The sequence below is a fragment of the Thermobia domestica genome, chromosome 8 (genome assembly GCF_964235325.1).
Source record: "Thermobia domestica chromosome 8, izTheDome1.hap1.1, whole genome shotgun sequence".
Lineage (NCBI taxonomy): Eukaryota > Metazoa > Arthropoda > Insecta > Zygentoma > Lepismatidae > Thermobia > Thermobia domestica.
This window is the reverse complement of record NC_137461.1, coordinates 10,055,781-10,082,059: the sequence shown is the minus strand read 5'-3', so window position 1 is coordinate 10,082,059 and position 26,279 is coordinate 10,055,781. Positions and strand designations below refer to the sequence as shown.

Here is a 26,279-nt window from a genome sequence, read left to right as displayed (position 1 = left end):
TTTTATTCAATTTGTTTAACTGTATTTCACAAAAATGCGCACATAAAAATTTGTCTATCAAAATAAAAAAAAATAAAAATAATTTTAAAAATATATGTTTTTCCGCTACTATAGAGGAACCAGCAAGAGGAGGTCTCTGACAGCTCGCAGCAGGGTTCCACTTCTCAGGTGTCAAAGGTTTTTCAATGCATCTATAATGGCAGTTTTTTTTTAAATGGTGGAAACAGAGTGACCGTGCTTGGTAACACTAGCACCAAAGTAACCCTAACAGCACAATTACATAGCAGGCATATGCCTATCATGTTTCCTCAGGTACATGGGAATGTGTACAGTATATGCCTTATATACCTCTGAGAGAAAAATCACATGGATGGCAAGTGACAGTCACAGTCTATGTCCGCCGCTAGGCACATGCCTGACATGTATCTGGGGAACGTGTCGAGTATGTTCTAGGTATGTTCCCTATGCTGTAAACGTCAATGAACCACAAAATTACTCCCCCAAAATATGTTAAATCGACTATATGCGTAATGTGTTTACATTAAGGTGAGTCTAAAAACACTTTAAACAAGTAAAAAATGTACTCCAGGGTGGGCGCGAACCACCAACCGTTGAATTACTAGCCACGTGCTCCACCGATTTGGCCACGGAGACGATGAAGACAATGTCGCTTGTAGAGGGATAAATTGTTGAGGTCTTTTGAATTTGGCTAATGAGAGTGCTCCTTTAACCACTCTATTTACTTTATTTCATGGTTCTTCCATATTCACATTCAAATGATTGGCGACAGTTGCCATCTAATAAAGTTGATGCGTTTGTTGCTTCTAGTACACAATCGCTTACAAAAAGAAGCAACAAATGCATCAAATGTGGGAGATGAATTTAGAACACTTAATGTAGCATGCCTAGCACATCTTGTGCTGTTAGAGTATCTGAAACAGCATGTACCTAAAGGACGTACCTAGAACATGACAGATATATGCATCAAGTGACGACATAAAAACAAATGACTGTTAGAGTGCGAAACTGAGCCAGGTATATAAATGCTATATTTGTGGTATCCTCATCCGCAATAAATTGTTCGCATATACTGTAACTTCCACATTTTCATTAATAACTCGCTTTTCTGACTATATTATCGCTTTTTTGTGCTTTCCTTAACAAAGCAGTGTAATAATGCATAATTATTTATTATTTTAGAGAAAAAATAAAGCAAAATAAGAAAATTATAAGCAAAAAACCTTTAATCTTATGAAACCTTAGTGTGTCAAATAATTACACGACGAATATCCCGTGGGAAAAAAGAGGGAAAATGACACAGGTATTAGGAAACACTCACTAACATGTGGAGCTATTGAACAGAAACATAAACTGAAGAGTCAACTACATATTTCTGCGTTTAATATGCAATTCACACTTCATGCACAGTTCCAATATGTAAAATCAGTCAATATCTTCAGTTGAAATTACGATATAGGGAGAAAATGACTATTTAAAACTTCAGGTGTGAACGTGAAAACCTGACCTGTGAACGTGAAAACCTGAAATAATGCTCATATATCACTCCGGGAGGCGCTTGGAGTGATATATGAGCATTATTACAACATATTCTTTCATGAATTGTCTCGGTGGTCAAGCGTGTTTAGTAGTGTTCTTGAAAGTCTAGCATCGGAGGGCGGCAGTTCGAATCTGCCTTCCGGTAGTTTTGATTTTTTTCAACATATGGAAACATTTCTTTAAATATAAAGTTCTGCTTTGAAGTGCTTGAAAAAAAAAAACTCAGATGAACTATCACGTTTCAAAGCCTGTTATATTTGTTCACCCTGTCATCATTTATATACGAAGACGCTAAAATGAGGAACGTTAACATTGTTATAATGGGAACAACTTTCTGATTTGAATACCAACCTTAAATCACACGTCCAAAATGAAAATTATTCATGTTCTGATACCTATTGTAATATACAGGTGTGTATATATAGAGAAAGAAAGAAAGAGAGAGAAAGAATGTGAGAGAGATAGAAAACAATATATGCTGTTATTTTAATTACAACGTAAAAAGTTATTGCAATTCATAATCTGGATTTTTACAAAGCGATTTGAACACTTGAAGCGACTTAATATTCATAAAGCATCTTTTTCTTGAAGTGTCGCAAATAGTCCGATGCTTTGTAATATGTGCCAAAGAAATAAATGCATGTTTTCAACAGGATAGTATCGTCTACCTTTTGCTTCAATTGATGGTATAAAATAATGTTGAGTTGATTTTAACATCCCTTTCAGCATCGAGGCTATATGAGACGTTTACCTACTGATTAGCGTGAAATCCGAACCACACGAGCTCACACCGGGAATCGAACCGGGTCTCTTACGTCAAAGGTGCGTATGCTAACCGCTTAGCTACGAAGGAACTCGGTATGAAACTAGAATAGCACACATTACCCCATATTATTTCACCGAAAGATTTGTTTTATGATCAGTTAAAATAGTATTTCTGGACACCGTAGCGAAAAATGTATTTGCTTTTTCAAGTAGTGTACGAAAAATACAAAGAATAAACAGTAGAAACGAAACCAAGAAATGAATTCAAAGTAAAGTGCTTTGCCCCTCTCGAATAAATCACTCGATGTATTACAAGTGCATATCTCGTGTATTTCCAGTAGAATTATTAAAACGCGCTGGCTTTATAACTTGGCTGTGTGGTCTAGTGGCTAGCATGTGTGTCTGTGGTGTACAGAGTACCGGGTTTGATTCCCGGTGGGAGAACTTTTGGAATTTTAAATGTTCTCGACGTGTCTGTGTTTGTGTCCCTATCATTCAAGGTTACTGTAAAACGTGTATAACCGAGTAGGAAATATACAGAAATTACTGATAAGGGAAAAGTAGACTTTGGTAAGTGAACTTCGGGGCCGCCTTTCGCGACGTAAATTACGAAGAAAATAAGTGGGTTTAGCGAGGCGCTTGAAATTACAGTAATGATTGACGGTTCGGTTCCCAGTCCGGTTTTCTTTCAATATAAGGATATTTTATTTTTTCTAAATACAACGTTATATTTTTAACATTTGAATTGGTTATAAAAACAAAATCAGATAAACTGTCAGCTTTCAAACCTCTGTCACTTTTATTCACCATCTGTTTGTATACGAAGATGACGCTATGGAAATGCTAGCACTACCAAAGTTCAAATAGATTTCTAATTGATAGATCAAATTGATAGATCAAATTGAAAACACACGCCCAAAATGAGAATATATGTTTCTGCTTTATATGTATAGTTCAATTATACCAAACAAAATCCGCTATCCCCATTCCCTTTGGCGGTAGGGGTGACTTTAAAATTTTAAAGTGGGACCCCCATTTCTTATTGGACATTTCGATTCTCCAGAAAAAAGTGACTGATTTCACTCAGAATTGAAAACAATTCCTTCACGGATGGTACTTTAATCGATACGGGAAAAGGAGGGGTAGCAAAACGTTATGAATATGTTTTTTGTCAGATCCGTGCTCTGTGGTTATACAGTTAGCATACTGGACTGCACAGTCAGAGATCCTGATTTCAATTCTTAGTAACCCTAGGGGAACACCAAATGAGTAATAACAAGTAGTGACTATTTTCATGAATATATGCATCATATAAAAATCGCTTAAAGTTTGATACTAAGATATTATTATTATTATTATTATTATTATTATTATTATTATTATTATTATTATTATTATTATTGTTACATATTACTTGAGCTTATAATTAGGAAGACCTAGGCGCAGATGGGAGGACAATATTAAGATGGATCTCGCAGAAATAGGAATAGAAAGTAGAAACTGGATCCAGTTAGCTAAGGATAGAAGTCAGTGGAGAGCTTTTGTGAATGCGGCATTGAACCTCCGGGTTCCATAGGCCATAGAATTAGTTAGTTAGTTAGGAGCTATTACTTGAGATTCAAACTATAGTTGCAATTTTGTGAAGGAATGTTGCCTAACTGGAAAGTAGAACTTTACATATTGTTTTGTCTGTGAAACATATGCTTGTTTAGCTTTATTTGAAAGTGTTAATTTTGCCAAAAATGTTGAACTTTGGAAAACCGCAATAGCATTTCCTTATACGGGCCAAAAAAAAAAAAGAGAGCTGATGTTTCTAAAGGAGGCAATCGTAACAAAAACGGATAGGAGATAAACATAAATCGAAAATGTTCTGTTGAAAACATTTTCATTGATTTTGTCTTCTGCCTCAGGCACTGACAAGGTCAGACAAATTTTGTCTATTACGTTTAAAATTGCCTAAAGGAAAGTTGAACAGAATACCACAGATCTTATCACTCAGTAATCAGTTGTGAAGTGCTCCCTTGTAGTCAAACAACATATATCGAAATAACGTGTTTTCTGCCTCTTAGCAAATAAGAACTACTATCTTACTAGCTCTTGGAGTAATCAACTGCGCATGTCGTTTAATAGCTTCAACTAAAAGGGGTACTCATTCAACGTGCAACTCGTGAAAAGGGTAGAAGTCAGAAATGGCTGAGAATAGAAAAGAGCGTGTTCTTGCTTTAGTGCAAGAAGGCTATTGCGCTTCACAAGCCGCTGAAAGGTGTGGAGTTTTACCAAGAACAGCACAGAAGTGGATAAAGCGTTTTCGAGAGACTGGAGAAACTATGCGGCGCCGAGGTAGTGGTAGGAGTCGTGTGACGATACCTGAGCAGGATGCGCAGCTTGTTGCTGCTGCGCGACTTAATCCCAACATGACCGCCAGACAACTTCGGCACGCATCAGCTTTTCCATGCTCTCGAAATACTTCTGTACGGCGTCTTAGGGAAGCTAATCTTCACGCCCGTCGTGCTGCGGTGAAAGAATTCCTCTCGGAAGAGCATATAAGACGACGGCTTCAATTTGCGGAAGAAAATGTGAACCGTGATTGGAGAAATGTTGTCTTCACAGACGAATGCACATTTTCTTCCTCAAATAATGGTCCAGTAGTCGTGTATCGTCCGAGAGGCTCCAGGCATGATCCCAGATTCGTTTTCCACAAACGTCACTGTGGACGCGTATCTGTATCTGCTTGGGGTTTCATGACATCACAGTGTCTTGGAGTACTCCATAGGGGAGAGGGGCGTCTTACAGGTGAGCAATATTTACATATCCTTCGGGATGTTATGTTGCCATCTGTGCGTTTTATCTACCCCGATGGAGTAATCCAGTTTCAGCACGACAGGTCTCCGGTTCGTATGTGTCAATGAGTTCAAAATTGGCTCTCGCAGCAGGCGATTTAGAGGTCCTAGATTGGCCACCGCGAGTAGCCGATATGAATATAATTGAGACAGTATGGGCAGAGGTCAAAAGGGTGATGAAGGAGAACTGGCCTAACCCGCCTCCATCCACAAAAAATCAACTATGGGAAATCGTTGAAAACAGCTGGGAGGAAGTCTCTCGTAGTGAACGCTTTCTCCGCAGACTTACCGAAAGCATGCCCAGAAGACTCCAGGCAGTCATCGATGTAGAAGGTCATTGGACCTCCTATTAGACACTTATATATAAACAGCCGTTTTCAGAGCTACATATTCCCTTCCATTCTTTTTTTTGAATGCCAATGAAAATGTATCTACGTCACTTTCACCGTTAAACAATGAAAATGAAAAAAAAAACCTAATAGCAGTGGACAAGACTCGATCGTGCGAACTTGTGTATTGTAATCTTTCACTTATCCCCTGAGCTACGAAGTAACACGTAGGTTTGAAAAAGATATTAGTAGTTCATAACAACACACTCCCTTTTTATGTAATTCATGTGCCCCTTGCTGCTATCGATGGCGTGAAAACAAAATGCTACACATTACCCCATATCATTTCACCAGTAGATTGCTGTTTTCTGATCAGTTGAAACAGGATTCCTGGATATCTAAGCGAAAAATGTATTTCTTTTTCATGTATTCTACGAAAAACCTAAAGAGTAAACAAAATCGAGACAAGCAACTTTCTCGAACAAACCACTCAATGTATCAGTGTCATTGCAAACAACGTCTCGCTGATGTAATGAATAACAACATATAGTAAAGATCATGGGGTCTTCAGATCAAATACAGCTTGTCATATGGTTTTGTTTTCTTCAGCACTATAGAATTTTTTTAAAAAATTATCCAGTCATGTGAGAAAAACAAATTTTGCAGAAATATAACATTTCGTTTTGAGAGGCGTATTAGCACGAAGAAATAGTTTTATTTCTTGCAATCCAAACCGTGAAGAATGAGCTAATGAATAGCGTTTATGGGTCTTTCGATAAGCACCATCCAGTGTGTTGTCGTCGGCAACGTTACGTTTTTCCTTTTCTTTTTTTCTCGTTTTCGCGCATCACATTCTGTTTTTCAATGACTTCTAATGCTAAATTTTAATCCGCTGTTACTTCGTTCGTCGTTTTCACTTCCACCTACAATATTAGATTTAGGCATAGCTGACTATCCTCTAATTTGTATCGAAGTTTTGTCAAGTTTCTAGTGAACGTCAGCTAACCATTTTCTTCCAAGTACTAAATTTATTCAAATATTTATTTCAAACGGCTGATTTGATTTCCCGTGATGATCGGACAGACAAACACGACGTCACTTTTACATATTGACTGCCTTATTTGGAACTTGCCCCATTTTCCCCTCAAAAGTGGATTTTTAAGGACAACGGAAGATGGGCTCACATATTTTAAAATAAGGTGTTTATATCCATCTGTTCCTCTTACGACATGTGTTAATGAATCCGACTGGACCAAATGCTAAATACCGTATATTTAAAAGATAATTTCAAGTGCTTCACCCGTTTTGCTGTGAAGACAAGACACAATCTCGATGTCATCATTCTTAAATATTGAGCAAAAAGGATACAAATTGCCCCTCTTCTCCATTTAGTACCGAAATTTCTAAACACGGTCGGATACGTGCACACTCGTTTTAAATAAGGAATTTATGTATCATATTTCATCTCACAAACGTGAGAGATTCTATTTTTGGCATACATTTTAACCCCCTCTCTTCTGTTTGCATATGCATTTCAATAAAAATGGCATGACAACAACCCAGTCCGAGGTAGGTGTTAACTATGTTAATAAAATTCATTTCAAACGGTTCAGCCATTTTTTGTTATGATAAACAACGTGTTTTTAATTTATATACTATGCAAAAATGGGTTAATAGTATTGTTCTGTCTTGTTATTTATTTATTTAAGTTATTTATTGATATAAAATTGAGGTGTTACGTTTAATGTTTAACAATACCTAGCATTTACCATGTTATCAACCGTGAAGTAGCGAATTTTGAGTCTAATATTTATATTATATTCAATTTAATGTGTCACGCTAGTAGCAAATTAAGCATAAATGCGAAAACATTGTTCACTTTCAGTTCTCAAGAGAATTTCTTCCCTGTCTTTCTATTATTTTGTCAATAGCTTACAAAACACTGGCATCAGAATTTTGCAATTATATTTTTTAACGTTTTTCCCATAAACTCCCCTGAAAATTTAACCTGAATCGACCCTTACCGGGAATCGAACCCGAGACTACAAGAACCAAAAACACTCGCGCTAGCCACTAGACTTTTTTTATTTTTATTCCACGTTAATTAGTAAGCCCACGTTTCATATAGCCTCGCTGTTGAAAGTGTTACGTGAATATAGACTACACCAAAATTAATTATTGGTGTCCATTTCAGGATCACTCAGTATTATGTTTTTAAGTGTTAGAGTGTTACAAAATCCAACACTTTTCAGTGCCTTATTAAACAACTTTTGTTTTTTTTTAAAAAAAAAAAGTCTTGAATGTGTATTCACTTATACAATAAGAATAAAAATCATTATTAGAAACAAACATTTGCAGTAAAAGGAAAAGCAGAAACTATTTGTATAATAAAAATTCATATCTTCGTCAAAATATTTGTGACTGGGTGTAATCTATATTCACGTAACATTCCTCCACTAAAAACATGCTACCGAGTGATCCTGAAATGGACACCAGTAAAAAATTTTGGTCTAGTTTATATTCACATAACAAAAGGAACAAGAAACTAAAAATCAACTCAACACTACTTTTATACCACCAATAGCAGCAAGGGGCAGACGATACTATCCCGAAAAAATGCATTTATTCCTTTGACCCGCATTGCAAAGCATCGGACAATTTGCAACATCAATTACAAAAGCTTGAAGAGAAAGAATCTTTATGGACAATAAGTTTCTTACATACAATATTCAATTATAAAATGCCTACTACTTATCTTTCTTATTTAATTTATGGGGCGCGATGGTTCACTGGTAGAGCGCTTACCTTTGGTGCATGCGGTCTCTGGTTTTATTCCGTCCAAGTAAGCTTGTGGTGGACAACATTATGTCCGTGACTTTTCTCAAAGCATTTCCTTTTCCTTCCACTTTCTCATTCCACCAATTCTTATATCATTTTTCTTACTTTAATTATCTTCTCCCTTAGCCTAAAATAGCAGGATTTTAGAACACTGGTCCGTATACCAATTGAGTGGTGATGAAGAAAGCAATCAACCTGGTTAACCTGCCTTCACTCGCTATCACTTGCTTGACATTACTATATGAATTGTGTATTGAAATTTGATAAAGAAAAGAACCAAACTGGTTACTAATCCAAATTCTCCTCTATGTGAGGACCAGCAATCTAGAACCTTCCCGCCTAAAGGGCGTAATAGTGGGATGTTAAATATTTCATTTCATTTTCTAATTTAATTTAGCTCTTCCACATAATATTTTATCTAATATAATAATAAAATATTATCAAGTGCTCGCAAAGCTGGGAGCGATCTCTGAATCTACCGTAATGTGCGGTAATCTTATTAAATATGTTTCACTACTAGATCAGTTGTTGAATGTTTCATAATGCTATACTAAATTCCATAAACATTCAAGCGAAATAAGTAAAATTGATAAGATTGACAATTTAAACCGCACAGTATTGCGAAGCTGGCGGTGTTAATATTTACTCCATTACGCAAACTCTGTTTCAAATACAACCATTATTATACAGTTCATTTTCATAAACTTGTTCTTATAGCAACTATATCATTTCCTATTTAAATTCAATTTATAGATAATTTTGTGTTACATATCAGCTGATACTCATGCTATAAACTATACAATAAGTTAACATTCGATGTAAATAAATAAGAAATGTATAATGCTACAGATTCTGGAATTGCAATTTAATTCAATTTTAAACTGTATACATTTTCTATATGATTGTTTAATTTACTTATAAAAATCCAGATTATGATTTACACTAACTGTTTTAATTAAAAATACAAGCTTATACAGGGTGCGGGGAAAGTCCTGGAACGGTCCAATATCTCGCGAAATATACAGATCAGCAAAACAAAAATAACACGTGTTAAACAGTTTTGAAAAATCTATCCAATGATACCAAACGCAACCCTCCATTCCCACACGGGGGGTAACTTTAAAATTTTAAATGGAAATCCCCATATTTTGTTGCACATTTGGATTCTTCAGAATAAGTAACAGTGATTTGACCCAAAATTGAAAACAGTGCCTTCACGGATAGCACTTGAATCGACACATAAAAAATGGAGGCGGCAAATCTTTATGAAAATGTGGCCTCTCAGTGTCGAGCTCTGGGCCATGCGGTTAGTGTAGGGGAATGCGGCATGAAAGGTCGTGAGTTGGATTTCCACGCAGAGTAAAATTTTTATGTGATTTTTTTTACCCACATAACGAATTCATACATTTTAACTTCCATAAAATAATGCATTTGTCCATATTTATTAATTTGCAAGAAAATACAAATGGTGACAAAAATGGCTTATTTTTGTTCTAAATAACCCTACTACTAAGAACTACTTCATAAAGCTACTTTGCAAGACAATTATCGATATTGTATTCCATGTAACTTCATCTTCGCACACACTGTTTTCAATTTTTGATCAAATCACTATCACTTTTTCTAGAGAATCCAAATATGAAATAAGAAATAGGGGTTCCCATTTAAAATTTTAAATTTATCCCCCGTAGTCCCCAAGGAGGTAGGGATAGGTGATTGCGTTTTCTATCATTGGATAGTTTCTTTAAAACTATTTAACATGTGTTATTTTTGTTTTGGTGATATTTATACTTCGCGAAATATTGGACCGTTCCGGGAATTTTTCCGCACCCTATATACAGTATTTTATCTCTCTCTTTCGCACTCTCACTCTCTATATTACAACTGAGTGTTGCAATAGGTATCAAGAACATGAATAATTTTCATTTTGGACGTATGGTTTAAGGTTGGTATTCAGATCACAAATCTGTTCTCATTATAACGGATGTGGTATTAACGTTAATAAGGATCGTTAACGTTCCACATTTTAGTGTCTTCGTATATAGCCTAATTGATGAACATAGTGAATAAATGTGACTGAGCTTTGAAAAGTGATTGTTCATCTGTCTTGTGTTTTTAAGCACTTCAAACTAGACATTTATATTTTAAAAAATATTTCACTATATTGAAAAAAAAAAGTGCTCCGCACTCAGGCTCGAACTGCCACCCTTCGGTTCTAGAATTTCAACAGCATTGCTAACCCGCTTGGCCACGCAGGCATGTTACGAAACAACGCGTTCTGATATTAGAAATAGAATCGCTTCAAGCGCAGGTTTACACTTGGAGTTTTAAATAGCCATTTTCTGTTTTTTTCAGTAATTTCAACTGAAGATATTGATTGATTTCCCATATTGGAACTTCACGTGAAGTGTGAATTGTATGTTCATCTTAAAAATACATTATTTTCTGTTCCTTCAATTTTACGTATTTGTGAGTGCTCCTAATACCTGTGCACTGTATGGAGTGAATTTCCCTCGGGATATTCTTCGCGTAATTATCTGACAGACTAAAGTTTCATAACAATCACAGTTTTTTGCTTATAATTTTCTTATTTTGCTTTATTTTTTCACAAAAATCATAAATAATTATTCATTACTACACTGCTTTGTTAAGGAAAGCACAAAGAAGCGATAATACATTAAGAAAACTGAGTTATTAATGAAAATGTGGAAGTTACAGTATATGCGAACAATTTATTGCGGATGAGGATACATAGTTGCAAATATCAATTAGGTGTAACAAGTACCTAAAACTGTAGGTAGCTGAAGTACATACTTAGCACATGAATATCATATGTGCTAAGTTTCGGGTAACTAAAAAGTAACTGGGATACCTAAATGGCACATGCCTAGCACAAACCTGTGCTGTTAGGGAAGGGCTGCATTTTCCCTCCGAACGTGGAAAGAAACTTCAGGGACCATTTCATGATGGCTTCTCTAATAGATCCCAATTACAGTTGCTTTCCATGTCCGTTCTCGACCCTCAGATTGAGAAACTCTTTGTTTATAGTTTCAGTGTAATTAGGTTCTATGCGAAAGTTCACCGAAGAATTTATGATTTTTCTCTCTGTTTTTCAGTGTTATTTTCGCTCGCATGGTGTTTCTACTTACGGTTGGAGTGATCAAATGTAAAGGTCAATTTTTCTTCCGACAAGATACGTCTTCTTCATTACCAGTAACAACAACAGAACCTCCTGTACGTAAATGGCCGTGCAAGGTCCACTATCAAGTGAATCATTACGAGATCAGAAGATTCAGGTTTCAACCGGATGCAGAGTTAGCCTATGGAACGCAATGTAACACTTTCTTTATGGGCCCTGATGGAACGCAGCTTGAACTTCATTTGTTTCATGTGGAAATACCACGCAATACCACCAACTGCACTAAGGACAAGCTTGAGATCAGAGATACTGGTTCGAAAATGGTTCTGCTCACGACCAGGTATTTCACTGTCTTCTAACTTTCATTCTTAATTAACACCAGGAATCCCAGGAAATCGAACCCACAAGGTAGTTTTTGTTTAAAAAAATACAGCAAAATGTTGTCAGAAAATTATTGTCTGGACGTAATGACAAAAGTAATTTTAACTCGAACGTTTCCGAATTAAATAAAGCATGTGCCATCTGACCACATTGACGAACAGGCAACATTTTTATACTATTGCCGGCAAAAGAGCCTGTTTTTATGTACTCCCTTGTGAACTCGACATAACCAAAGAATACTGTAGCTACCTGCAGAGAAAACGAAATAAATGTTATGTGGTTTCATGTGCAAGACGATATGGATGCTGGAGGCAGGGTGGCTCAGTGGTAGAGCTCTAGCTTACTTCTGGTGCGTCGGGTTCTTGGTTCGATCCCCGGTCAAGTAAGTTTTGTGCTAAACAACATCGCGACCAGGGTTTTCTAGGGGTATTACCGTTTCCTTCCACATTCTTATCCCACCAAGTTTTCCATCATCATTCACTTGCCTTAATCATCCGTTTCTCCTAGTCTACAGGGCATAATCGTGGAACGCTAAACTCAAAGATTTCATTTCATTTTTCATGGATTCTTACAACAAAATAACAGCTTTAACTATATATATATATATATATATATATATATATATATATATATATATATATATATATATATATATATATATAGGGTGTGATTGAAAGTACCGGAACTTTTCCCGCGAACGTCGTTTTGGTCGTAGGTCACGTTTTTTGAGCGCCGAAAATGGAGTCAAAGATTGACCAACGCTACGCCATCAAGTTCGTAGCATCAAGTTTCATCACCACTGATCACACTGTCTAATAACTCTTCGTCGGCTTCCACACAATCCAGCACTTCACGACTCATTTTCACTCGCAGTTCTTTTTGCTCCTCGGTCAACACCTTGGGAACTAGTTTGGCACACACCTTCCGCATGTTCAATTCTTCAGTCACAATTTTTTGCACTGCATAGTATGTCAAATTAAGTTCTTCGCTGATCTCCCGGAGGGTTGTCCGACGGTCCAGGTTCAGGTGTTCGCGAACTCGGTCGACGTTTTCATCGGTTTTCGACGTCGACGGCCTCCCAGAGCGTAGTTCGTCATCGGCGTCCTCCCGGCCTTCCCTGAAGGCCTTGTGCCACTCAAAGATTCGAGTACGGGACATCACATCTTCCCCAAAGGCTTCCTTAAGCAGGTCCTGGGTCTCGGTGAACGTCCTTTTTAGTTTGACACAAACTTGATGGCGTAGCGTTGGTCAATCTTTGACTCCATTTTCGGCGCTCAAAAAACGTGACCGACGACCAAAACGACGTTCGCGCGGACAGCGATGCTTTCTCAACCGCTGCTCGCAGCGCACTGGGCCAAGTTCCCCTTGAAAGAGAAAGGTCCCGCGCATATTTTCCCCCACACTTCACATTTTTTCGAACGCCAGAGAGCCGCCCGGCGGGAAAAGTTCCAGTACTTTTCAATCACACCCTGTATAGTCGCGGATCGAAGGAGAGGGCATAGGGGCTAAAGCCCCCTTGACGCTCAGGTATATATTGGATACATTGGGCTTCAATCCTATCTTCTTTACACTGGATGTAGCTGCAAATATGGTTTAGCTGTCCATGCGCGGATATATATATACAGGGTGTTTCAGATAAAACGTCCAGTGCTTATAAATCAGAAGCAGCTGAGATTAAAAAGATGGAACAAAAACTAAGAAAGGAAAATGTCATAGGGTACATCACATGGTGCTGTTGTGGTGACCCTCAGGGTCCTCTTTGAAGAGAGCCCAGGGACCAATTTCAAATTTTCAAATAGGAACATGTATTGAATCATATCTCATTCGGTAGTCCTTGAAAACCGAAACAACATTTGTAGGAAACAATTTTCGATTTGGGCCACCGTTTTCAAAATGGCCGCAAAAGTGGGTCCTGTATCAGATAAAACGTCTAGTGCTTATAAATCAGAAACGGCTGAGAATTAAAATATGAAACAAAAACTGGGATAGAAAAATGTCAAAGGGCACATCGAATGATGTTGTTGTGGTCACCCCCAGGGCCCTTTTTGAAGGTGGCCCAGTGGGCCAATTTCAAATTTTCAAATAGGAACATGTATTCAATCATACCTCATTCGGTAGTCCTTTTAAAACGAAACCACTTTTGTAGGAAAGAAATTTCGTTTTGGACCACCGTTCTCAAGATGGCCGCAAAAGTCCTGTATCAGTTTGAAGTTGGCCCCTGGGCCCCCTTTACGGAATGCCCTGAAGGTCACCACAACAACCCTACTTGATATGCTTTCTTATCGTTCCCTATTTCAGTTTTTGTTTCATCTTTGCATTCTCAGCCGTTTCTGATTTATAAGCACTGGATGTTTTATCTGATACAGGACCCACTTTTTGCGGCCATTTTGAAAATGGTGTCCCAAATCGAAAATTGTTTCCTCCAAAAGTTGTTTCGTTTCTCAAGAATTACCGAATGAGGTATGATTCAATGCATGTTCTCATTTAAAATTTTGAAGTTTGCCCCTGGCCCCCCTTCAAGGAAGGCCCTGGGGATCACCAGAACAGCATGCGATCTGCCCTATAACATTTTCCTATTTCAGTTTTTGGTTCATCTTTTTATTCTCAGCCGTTTCTGATTTATGAGCACTGCACCTTTTATCTGAGACACCCTATATATATATATATATATATATATATTGAGTGGGTTCAAGTAGCTCTACCTTAGAGATGGCTTATAACCTAACTTTGGCTTCATAGAGCTAATATTATTAACGAGTTTGAGTTCCAAAAGATTTTTATTGGATGGCACGATAGCTTAGTAGTATAGCAGTTACCTCTGGTCCGTGGCGTCCCTCCTTCGATCCCGGGTCAAGCAAGTTTGTGATAGATAACATCGTGTCCATGCGTTTTCTCGGGGTACTCTAGTTTCCTTCTACTTTCTTATTCCACCAATTATTCCATCATCATTCACTTGCCTTAATTATGCGTGTCCCTGAGCCTAACAGGTATAATCGTTGTACGTTAAAGTGAAATATTTTTTTTCTTCAATAATATAACAGGAAGCAATATAGCTCATTGGTTGCACACTGAAAAAAAAAAAATGTAATTAAATTGCCAAACTTCAATGTAAAATCATTTACGCTTCATTTTGTAAGTTGATATACAATTCCTAAGATTAAATTAGAAAATTTGCTTTTTTTTTTACAAATTTACAGTAAATTTATAAGAAAGTATGATATTCTTATTGATAAAATTGTAATTTTACACCATTTTATATTAGTAATTTTACTTTATAGGTATAAATTGATTTACGTAGAGGAGTGGCAAACAGATTGCCGCCATTTTCTTGTAAATTTACCTATGAAATGTTTTACAGTGCAGACGGTGCAGTCGAGTAGTCTGTAGTGTTAGACTAATGATCATGAAAGGAAGTCTAGCTGGTTTCGAGCACCATTAAAAATCATGAACGTTTTTTTAACTGTCTTCGGTAGGCCTATGTCTATGCTCATGTCGACTGTAGTAGACATTCAAAGAATCACAGGTAGTAAATCAGATACAGAATTATGTAGTTTAGTTTTTTTTTCTTAAAAATAATAAGAATGCAGTAAAGCGTTCCCAGGTTCGATTCTAGATCTGTAAATTTGTGCCAGGAGCATCATTTCAGGACAAAGCTGTTCGATATAATAGAAAATTCACGTTTTTCATGTGTATTATTGATAAATCAGTAGTTCAGGGCAACACAATGATACGTCATTTTTTCTACCTTTCGAGTAATCTGGAAAATAAAGATGAACATTTCCATGCAATTCAATGCAATGACACATACCAAACAAGCTTTCCGTGACATTTGCAGGTAGTAGATGTAGTAAATCTACTTTGCCGTACCTTGATCTTAAGGCAACCTCCAGAAAACAACAAATCCTTCGAAGCTAGGGTATTTTGGGGATCATATTTCAACAAATCAAGAAATCTCCCAGTAGCCAAATAACTGCCATAAAACAATAGGCTGGTTCCAAGGGTGTAATGTCCCTCGTCTTGTATAAACTACGCGACCGTATGTGGAAAGGTGTTTACTTCTAGCCCAACAACACCCTAAGATTGAGATGTTATGGGCAGCCTGTTTCCATCAGCACCTTCCACGATGATAGGTGATGACACTGCACGCCATACGACAACTTCGTTCGTGTGCAACGGAACCTCGTGTCATCTACGATTATTTTTCTCAGCCCAGTATCGGAAATTGTCCCAATTTACGAATGTAATAAGATAGAAATGGACTTTGTCTGGGAATGACAGCTTATGACCGATACGAAATCATCATTCTCGTTCAACTTGGTCAGAAGTTATGCACAAAATTCCTTACGTTGTCGGTGATCATTGGCTTTCAGCTGGAAGAGTGTTTGCAACTTATGGGAATAGAACTTTAAACCTCGCGTAGTTTTCTGGACGCATATTTGACTGATGCAGGCGTAGAGATGTTCACTGACGTCCAACAGAACATTAAGGGCTTCTGATGACAGCAACTCAGACAGCCTCAATGGTCACTCGTGTATGAGCACTACGCGGTCGTCCTGTAGATGTCATTTTTCTTAGTCAAACAACTTTCCTCGAAATTACATTCTCATAGGTTTTATTGCATAGGTGAATGAAATTTGTGGTTATTGTGCCAAGTTAAAATGTCGAAATTCTCGACGAGTGAGTGCGTTTGCCACCATTCCGCTGTTCCATAACAATTAAATTGCAAAATGTTTACGGTTTAATATGTTGTGTAGCGCTATCTGTCTTATAGAATTGTCAAAGTACATTTCAAGATTTCCCAATTTTATTATACACTATTTATATATGAATACTATAGTAACCATCATTGCAATAATAATAATAATACAGGGTAATAATAATAATAATAATAATAATAATAATAATGCATTACCAATTGTAATATACCAACTGTACGTAAAGTAAAATGTTTCAAGGAAAATATGAACATATTTCTAACATATAAAGAAACACATTTTTCCTACTTATGACAGCTGTAAAACCATACTTGCTAACTTTAATTTTCATACACTAGAACAAAGACGACATATGATTGATTTATTATTCATTCAAAACGTAACGCAAAATATTTTGGATTGTTCTGATTTAGTTTCTTTATTGAATTTTCATGTGCCCACATTAAAAGTACGTAGAAACACTGGTCTTTATTACTGCAAAAAAGTCAAGAACTAATATAATGATGAAATCACCAATCCGGAGGACAACAGCTTTGTATAATAGAATGTGCACAAATAACAATGAATTTGATATATGTGATATGTCGCCTAAGAAATTTAGAAATGCCATTATCATGAATTATCAAAAGTTATGAACTCAAGTTATGTTGTCAAGAGTTATGAACATGTAATTGCGTAATTTACAACACTGTAATCGGACTATAGCCTGTTGTGTTGACAATAAATGAATAATTCTTTTCAGTTTGCTATTAACATTAAATTCATTTATATTCCAGGTTATGTAACAGAACAGAAGAGTTTCCCCCTGTTATTTCTACTAGTAATGCAGTAAGACTACGATTCTACGTTATAACCCAAGAGGATTTTGCACTCAGCATTCGTCCCAAATATTCTTCTACAACTTCCACCATAAATGAATCAGAAACTTCAGCTCCTCTCCCAAACACTTTGGAAGATCAGATTGGTTTAACAAGTGTAAGTGACGAGTCTACTTTTGAAGACTTCGTCACCACCATAGCTAGTGAAACATCAGATCCAGTTGATTTAATTTCAATTATTAATACTGATGTTGAAGTGACAAGTGTAACTGAAGCCCCAAACTCTTATGATTCCTTAGTAGGTGACGATTTAATGGATACTAATTCTCCAGGTGAAATCACTCAAAGTGATGAGAGGGCGACAGTAGAATCATTTGATACGCTACCGACAACCATATTCTCTCCTAATCCTCCAGGTACTTACGACATCCATTCTGTTTCAAGTACTGTCTCCAGCGATGCGGAATATGATTATGACGATGATATAAACTTAGGTACACACGCACCAGATGTTGATAATTCCTTAGCAACACTAGAAATTCCAAGTACCAAACCACTTCCTTTGGACAACGCAATTAACATTCTGGAGGAAGATGTCCAAGGCCATACCTTTGTAACTGCCCAAACTGAGAAAGAAAGGACATCTTCATATACAACAGAGACAGTTGAGTGGAGTCAGAATGAAGATAATTCAGTATTACCTGTTAGTGTAAGCACAACATTCAACTCAATAATTCCAGCAGACACTCATGAAGACATTGATAATGCAGAAGAACTTAATTTCAATCTGGCCAGCAGTAATCAAATTGCAAAACCTAGGAGAAATATGTTTCCAAGAGGAAGAAGACATAGTCACAACCAAACTATGTACTCAAAACGATTTAATAACCCTCGTGATCGTAAAACAGAATATTCATTAACGTCAGACAGTGGATTCAGACCCTCTCAACATTTTTACTATATAACAAACTATAAACAAACATCGTTTAACAAAAGAAATACTGAAAGCCAGAGTTATGTTAAAGACAGCAATGTCAATACGATCGGAGAGACTTCAATTCTATCAGAAAAGTTGAACATTCCTGTACAAAATAACACAAATAAGGGTAAACCGAATATTGAACTTAAGGAATCAAACACAACAAAACAAAAACATTCTGAAATTCATAGTTATGTTCCATTCGTGGACAGAATTAATAAAGGCGAAGAATCATCCAACATTTCAATGGGTCTGGCGTTTCTTCCCTTTGAAAATAATGAAGAAAGTGTTGTAATCCTATCGTCTCGTCATAGCTTCGATATAGCACAAACGGATAATCCAATAAATCAAAATGATGAAACTCTGGAACCGAAACGACAAACGACTCCATCGTCTATTAAAGTACAGAACGTGATACAAGTGTTGCCAGAATCTTTCACTTCATCACTGGAGTCCCCACTAGACTATGAATCCAACAAAACAGAAGATGATGTTCTAATATCTCACATAATATCTAATAAGAAAACAGTGTCATCAACTGTTCGTTCACTAACTCCAGATCCTTTTCTCATCAATGGACATAACTCGATTTCTTCCATAAGTGATAATATGATTGGAGATAGTGATAAATACGAAATAGACAATAGTTCACCATGGATTCCAATGGAATCTCCTTACTCAAGGTACTCAAATGGTCCCGAAGGAACTGGACAAAATCCCTCTACAGGCAGAATATCTCCAGAATACATTCCTCCGGAAACTACCCGTTCCAAAATTCCAATAAGGAGTCAATATACAGCTGTATTCAACAGCACGGTGTCATGGTACAGGGCGCATCAAAGTTGTCTGGATCAAGGTCTGCAGCTTCTGAGCATAGAGACATTCGACGAGGAACGACTAGTAATTCAGCAGATTCAGAATCGGGGTGAGTACGGAAAATTTATTTATTTATTTCAAAAGAATAATAACACGTTGTTCTAGAACAGACTGATATATGCAGGGCTGACCCTAGGCAATTTGCCACCCTGTGCAATATAATCATTTGCAGCCTCCTTTCTTTAGAAAGAACAATTCTTAAAAGCCACGATTTTAAGTATGCTCCCCATCATGAACAACGAAAGGAGGGAAAGTGCACTCGCACTCAGAAAGGCCTAAAGACTATAAATACAATATCTTTATGTATGTTTCTTCTTTAAATAATAATCTATTATGTTAATGAAGGATAAAGGAGATACACCTACAGAGGAAAGATAGCAATCCTTTTTGTATATACAATTAAATATTGAGCTTCAATATATCAGTTTGCAATTCCAGTGCAACCAGTTCTCCTATCTTTATTTCTTGATTTCTACATCTGATAAAAAAATTAAAAACTTGTTTCCACTGTCAATGATAAGGAACTTGTTTGTGACAACGACAAGATTAGTTTTTATATCATAAGTATGATACCTAAGTGGGACAGGTGTTGGCTACTGTTCGAGAATTGAGTTATTGTATTTGACAACAATCAATCAATTTATACTACGATTTGTTTGACCATTTACTTTAGCACTGTCTATGCGATTTTAAATTAATGCAACCTAAACATGATTTATGAATGTAGTATTCAAATAAAAGATCAGTTAAGTAAATTTAACTACCATCATCATGTAGTTTGTTTCCAACAAGAAATATTTACGTATTTTAAAAAATATAGTATGACAGATTTGCTTATGAGCCTGCCTTACTAAAAATAATAGAAAATTTACAATTTTTCTTTTGCTTGTTTATTCATAAGTGAAAGGAGATAATGAAATGCAACTTACCAGAATCACAGATAATGTTATTCTACAACAGAAAATATGAACCTGAAGAATGTTCGGTGTTGCCATCCATATAAATTATTGTGTTGCCATAAAAACAATTTCCCTAAAATCTAAGTTAAGGCAGCGAGTAGAGGAACAAAATCAACTGCATTTGATTACGTATCATGTTGTTTTGGTTTCCTGTGAACTACTTTTTAAATAATAGTTGTATTTAGTTTGTAATAAACAAAATAGTTTTAACATACAGTTATTAAAACTAAATAATAATGTTAATTAAAAAGTAGTTCACAAGAAACCAAAACAACATGATACGTAATCAAATGCAGTTGATTTTGTTCCTCTACTCGCTGCCTTAACTTAGATTTTAGGGAAATTGTTTTTATGGCAACATAATAATTTATATGGATGGCAACACCGAACATTCTTCAGGTTCATATTTTCTGTTGTAGAGTAACATTATCTATGATTGTGGTGACTTGCACTTCATTATTTCCGTTCACTGATGAATAAACAACCAAAGAAAAATGGCAAATTTTCTATTATTTTTAGTAAGGTTGGCTCTTAAGGGCGAAAAATATGTGTTCTCCTATCCCAAATCGCTCAAATTTTTCACCCATAAAAAGTGACATGATCAATCATACTGGGGTTTTCGACAGCTGGATTCTCTGTAACCAAATATATCGAATCCATACGCTGGAGTACACTGTAAAGAACTTTTTTTCTTATTTGTATTGCTATATTACGTATATCTTTCCTATCAAAAATCTTTCAAGTTTTTCTCCCATTACAAACAATTGATACGATCGATCTTCCTTTGGTTTTAAATTTGGATTCTGTATAACAAAATACATCGAATTCATACCCTGGCGTTCAATGTATAGAACTTTTATTTATTTGTGTGTGGATGTGTTATTATTACATCTCGGTTTGTTTAATATAAATGGAATTAAGAATTACTTCAAAAAGTCTCAAAACTTTGAAATTGTTAGTGGAGTGTGAAATTATATATACTTTTAAAAGTATTTGCACAACCAAAAGCTTATTAATATATAAACTTAATTATCGAATTAAGAAACCAACTACAATGAAAATAAATTCATCGTGCTTTGTTCGGAACTAGAAGCTAAAATAAGACAAGTTTTCAATTATTATTATTATTAAATTAGATATTAAAATAGCCCCAAGTCGGAGGTCTTACTGTCATTAGTACACTCACATCTTATAAATATGAAAATCTTCGACTTACAGTATGTTAATAACGGAAAACTTGTTCTTTTTAATCTTTCAATTCTGAACAAAAGAAGAATGTATTATTATCAAAGTAGACTGCTTTTTCATTTGTTAATTAATTTTTTTCTTTTATATTTTTCAGTGTATAGTATGAATTATGAAATACCTAATAAGGAAAAGTTATTTGATAAATATCACTTTTATAGTATGGATGAATGTGGATGCGTATTCTCGCTCTTTCCCTCCAATTCCAGTGGTCTCCTTTCCTCTCCTTAGAATATATATTCGGAACCCTCATGACGAGATATTTGGTTTGATACGTATATTGTAAAGAACAAAATGTAGACAAAATGGCAGCTGGGGTACGACATATTGATTTTTTGAGACGCCATTTATTTTGTATTACCTGAACTGTTGCCACGATTCCTGCGATGTCTCATTTATTGAAATCGGTTGAAGGCTTTGAAATGATTTTTTTTTAAGTTTAACGTCCCACAGTTATGTCCTTTAGGCTAAGGGAGACAATGATTAAGGCAAGTGAATCATGATGGAAGAATTGGTGAAATGACAATGTGGAAGGAAACGGGAGGTCCTCGATAAAACCCACGGACATGATGTTGTCCACCAGAAACTTACTTCGACGCGGATAAAACCAGGAATCCCATACAGCACAGGTAAACGCTCTATCAATGAGCAACCGTAGCTCACCCACCCCTAGTTGAAGCGTTTGAGCTCTGTAATAGAATTGATGAATGAATATATACTTACTCACATACGGATATGCCAAATACAATACTCTCCTTTTGACTTCGCAGTAATTGGGTAATAAGAGTGAATGTAAAAGTACTTACGAGTAACATATCAACAAACTAATATGCATGTGTAAACATTGGCACAGTGCGATTGAAATGTCCATATAATGTATGTCATTTTCAAGAAAAAAGACAGAGAGAGATAGAGAGAGAGAGTTTTGGTTAATCACAGCAGTCTCCTGGCGCATCGACACAGTTTTGGAATTCCTGAGCCAAAAAATAGATTCACTGGCGAATTAAGTCTGGACTACGTGATTCAAAGAAATCTTCAAGTGCACGTTGCAGCGCCCCGTATTTAAGGAAGTTTTTCACTGCAAAGAAGTAATCGAGATGCTGCAAGAAATAGTAGTCGATGGGAGAGGTATCAGGAGAATTAGATGGGTGAGGAAGAGTCACATTGCAATTCATGTAAAGTCTACATGGTCCTTTCAGTGCACATGGGTCTGAATTGTCGTGAAACATAACGACACCGTATGTTGTTCACAATTAATGGATGCTTATGGACAAGTATGTGTTTTATTTTGTGCTGTTTAGCACTGTAACGATCAACAGTACTGGTTTCGCGCCGACGAAGAAAGATACAATGAAACGTCTCTACCTACCAGCAACAGCAACTTCTGTGGCTTTGAAAACGCTCACTGATGTAGGTCAGGATCCAGCCACTGTCCTTACCGTTTTCTATTGTCAAAGCACATCCATCTTTCATTAGACGTGAAAATACCATGGAGAAAGCCTTCCTTTTATTCCGTACACTTAGACAATTTCACACCTGTAAACAAAGATTCTTATTGATCGGTTTGAACTCACACAGCGCCTATAAGTCCAATATTTTCCCCTTAACTACTTAAATCGCAGCAGAGCACAGAACCTCGCGACCATGCTAAGCGGACATCATTAGGCAACAAATAGTGCAAACAAATCATCAACCACATTGGTTGCTAATTCACTCTTCTCTTGCTCCGGAACATAATCTGACGAACTATAACCCTTCTCTTCCTCTATATTCTACTGGTTTTATGATACACAGTATACAAAAACAAAAACAGAATTCATAAACACACACTCTCTTTCAGCAACAGATGGAATAACGATTATGGTTTGCTCATTGCTTGCAAAAGTCACGTGCTCTAATGATGACACAGCAACACGTAGACTTTGGTCCTCCCCGACCAGAATCGTTGGTACGTTTTCGTACCCATTACCATGCAAGAATATTTTTTCTTTAGTCTTGGAACCAGCTAACCGTACGCAGTGGAACCACGGACCGTAAGCAGTGGTAAGGAAGAATGCAGGCTCGACTACATACGAGCCGTACGTATTGGTAGTTAAGCAGTTAACGACTGTGCAGAGCGGCCGAACGACAAAGGTGTAGTATGTCCTCAATTTGTTTGCAATTGCATGAACAATGTTAGGAGAGTCAACTTCTACGATATTCTTGTCAGTAAGGAGCTCATCAGAGGATGTGGTCGGTCAGACTCAGTTTTCAACACGTTGTCACTGACACAGCATTTCACCAACCAACGACGTACGATCACCACTCTTAGCCTAAATGCAATGTAGATGTTCATTTGCGGATAGACTATTTCAATTTGAAGTCCTAAAGGAAAATAAGTCTGAATTGTGTCTTCTTAATGATACACTTTCACACAACCCTTTTCAACAACACACTGCTTCCTGAAGACTGGGCACCCAGGAAGCATTGTATTTCTATGGGTGCCCAGTCATAAGGATACCTGCTTTCTGAACATATACAAAGTTTGAAACCATGATCTATCTATGGTTACAATACAATGTTGGTTCACACCAGATAGAGTTGGACAGTTCAATCGAACCAACCTCATATGTAGAACTACATTTGGTTAACGATATTTTCGGACGATCTTCTGTCGTCAACTTCTACTTTCGATATTTTATCAAGCTCCTGGCGAAATGGTTATCCGATATCACTTACCCTAGGCTCCGCAAATGCTAAGGTGAATTTTCCTCATAATTTCGCAAACACTGAAGTTTTACATTTCATTGATCAAGAGTCAGCATACATAACTATTTCATACTATGTAGGCAATGTGGATATAGTGGAATATTCCCTGATTGTAGCAAATAGCAACACGTCCCTCTGCACAAGGATAACCTAGTGACCGATGGATGCCGTGTCCGACGAAATACGAATACACGAAGAGTCACGAAGAGGACTCCTACAACTCTTCCACAGGCTTCGCCTCCAAAACTGCCTTTAAAAGAGGAAGTCAAGAGGCAGAAAACATCAGTATCCAACTGACCATATCCTACCTTTCTCTCCAAGCTGCTTTGGGCAGGAGAGACTCCGAAACCTTACTAATCTACGCGCTGCACTGGGCAGGAGATACTAGCCCACTTCGGTGCTGCTACGGGCAAGAGGTTCTTTTCCAGTCTCCGCACTGCTCTGGACAGGAGATTCCTAAACAACAAACTCTAAGACCTTCGCGCTGCTCATTTTTTTTACAAACTAACAGAGAAGGATTATTAGAATCATCTACTTATTTGTTGTTGAGTGCACATAAACTTGTTTGAAAACTTTCATAATAAAAATCTGAAAGGTAAAAGCTGTGTATCTTCTTAACCTTACATTACAACAGCTACAACTGTTTCCTATGCGAGAGTGACTAACACAGGAGTACCTTGGCCGGGTAGTGCTTGTTACCATGACGAGTCATTTTTATATGGACCACTCTGTATTTTAGTAATTTAAATTATTTGATTATTTGTGTTGAATACTATGTTCGATTTTAAAAGATTTAACAAAATGTAAGGAAGGAATAATCTAGGGTCTACACAGCTACAAGTCTGGAAGGGATGGTGAAAAATCAAACTGAGGAAAGGAAGATTAAAAGCACATTTTTTTTCCTGTAGTTTACAGTTATTACTTTAGTAGATTATGTTCTCAACTTTATTCTATACATTCCATGTTTATAAATATTAAGTATTTTTACACCCGTTTCTATTTGCTTTTATTTTCAGTGGGTAACTTTGTGGTGGAACTATGGACCGGAGGCTACCGAAATTTATTCGACTCTTCGTGGCGTTGGGGTGACTCAGGAACTACAATTTCTCTCCTTCCAACAAAAGTTTATCGATTGCCAGAAGAAGAATTCAGTGAGCAATGTCTGTCGCTTAAGATTTCCTACTCACAACCAGAATGGAATGGCAGGCCATGCAATGAAGCTAAGTTCTATGTATGTGAAGGAAAGTTCTCGGATATTTCTGAACCAGAAAAATTGTAGTTATGATTGAATCATATCAGGACCTTGTGTGAATAACTATACTCGAATATAAATTAAATATATACTGACAAGGTAACATGGAACTGTTAAAGAAACCACAATCCGTCTGTGGCGGCTCCTCAGGAAGGTCACATCGGTGAAAATTTAAATTTTCTCGCTACAGCGATGTACTACTGTAATTGTACTATACGGCTTTCTAAAATTGTATGAATACTAATGTAATTCTTCTATACGGCTTTCTAAAATTGTATGAATACTAATGTAATTCTTCTATACGGCTTTCTAAAATTGTATGAATACTAATGTAATTCTTCTATATGAGTACACTGCAATTCTTCTATACGGCTTTTCGAAATTGTATGAGTACCAGGGTTGGAAAAAATAGTTTTTTTTTAAAAAAAAGAACAAAACATGTGTTTAAAACATGAAAAAGGTATTTAAAATGTTTTAAACATGTTTTAAAACACACACGAAAAAGAACATGTTTTAAACATATATTTCAAAATGGGGTAATAACTTACTTGTTAAGAGGGGCACGGTGGCTCAGTGGTAGAGCGTATACCTCTGGTGCTTGGGGTCCCGGATTCGATCCCACCCCCCGCCAAGTGAACCTTGTGGTGGACAAACACCGTGTGCGTGGGTTTTCTCGGGGTTCTCCCGTTTCCTCCCACTTTCTTTATTCCACTATTTCAGTCTTCACTCATCTCCACCGTCTTCTTTAGCCTAACCGGCATAACCGTGGGACGTAAAACTTAAAGATTTCATTAACTGGTTAAGATTTCTTGCTCTTTACTAGCAATCAGTAATGCTA

The 26,279-nt window shown here is 36.7% G+C and overlaps 1 protein-coding gene across 1 annotated transcript in view; it reads left to right on the top strand.

The window, feature by feature from the left end:
- LOC145691541 (uncharacterized) overlaps positions 1 to 25,838 on the top strand; it is a 55,583-nt gene extending 29,745 nt beyond the window's left edge. Inside the window, exons 2-4 of the mRNA XM_081766951.1 lie at positions 11,446 to 11,808; positions 17,341 to 19,286; positions 25,206 to 25,838. Of these exons, the coding sequence (XP_081623077.1) occupies positions 11,446 to 11,808; positions 17,341 to 19,286; positions 25,206 to 25,468 (2,572 nt within the window). The 3' untranslated portion in view covers positions 25,469 to 25,838. The remainder of the gene's footprint in view (positions 1 to 11,445; positions 11,809 to 17,340; positions 19,287 to 25,205) is intronic.
- The last annotated feature ends 441 nt before the right edge of the window (positions 25,839 to 26,279 follow it).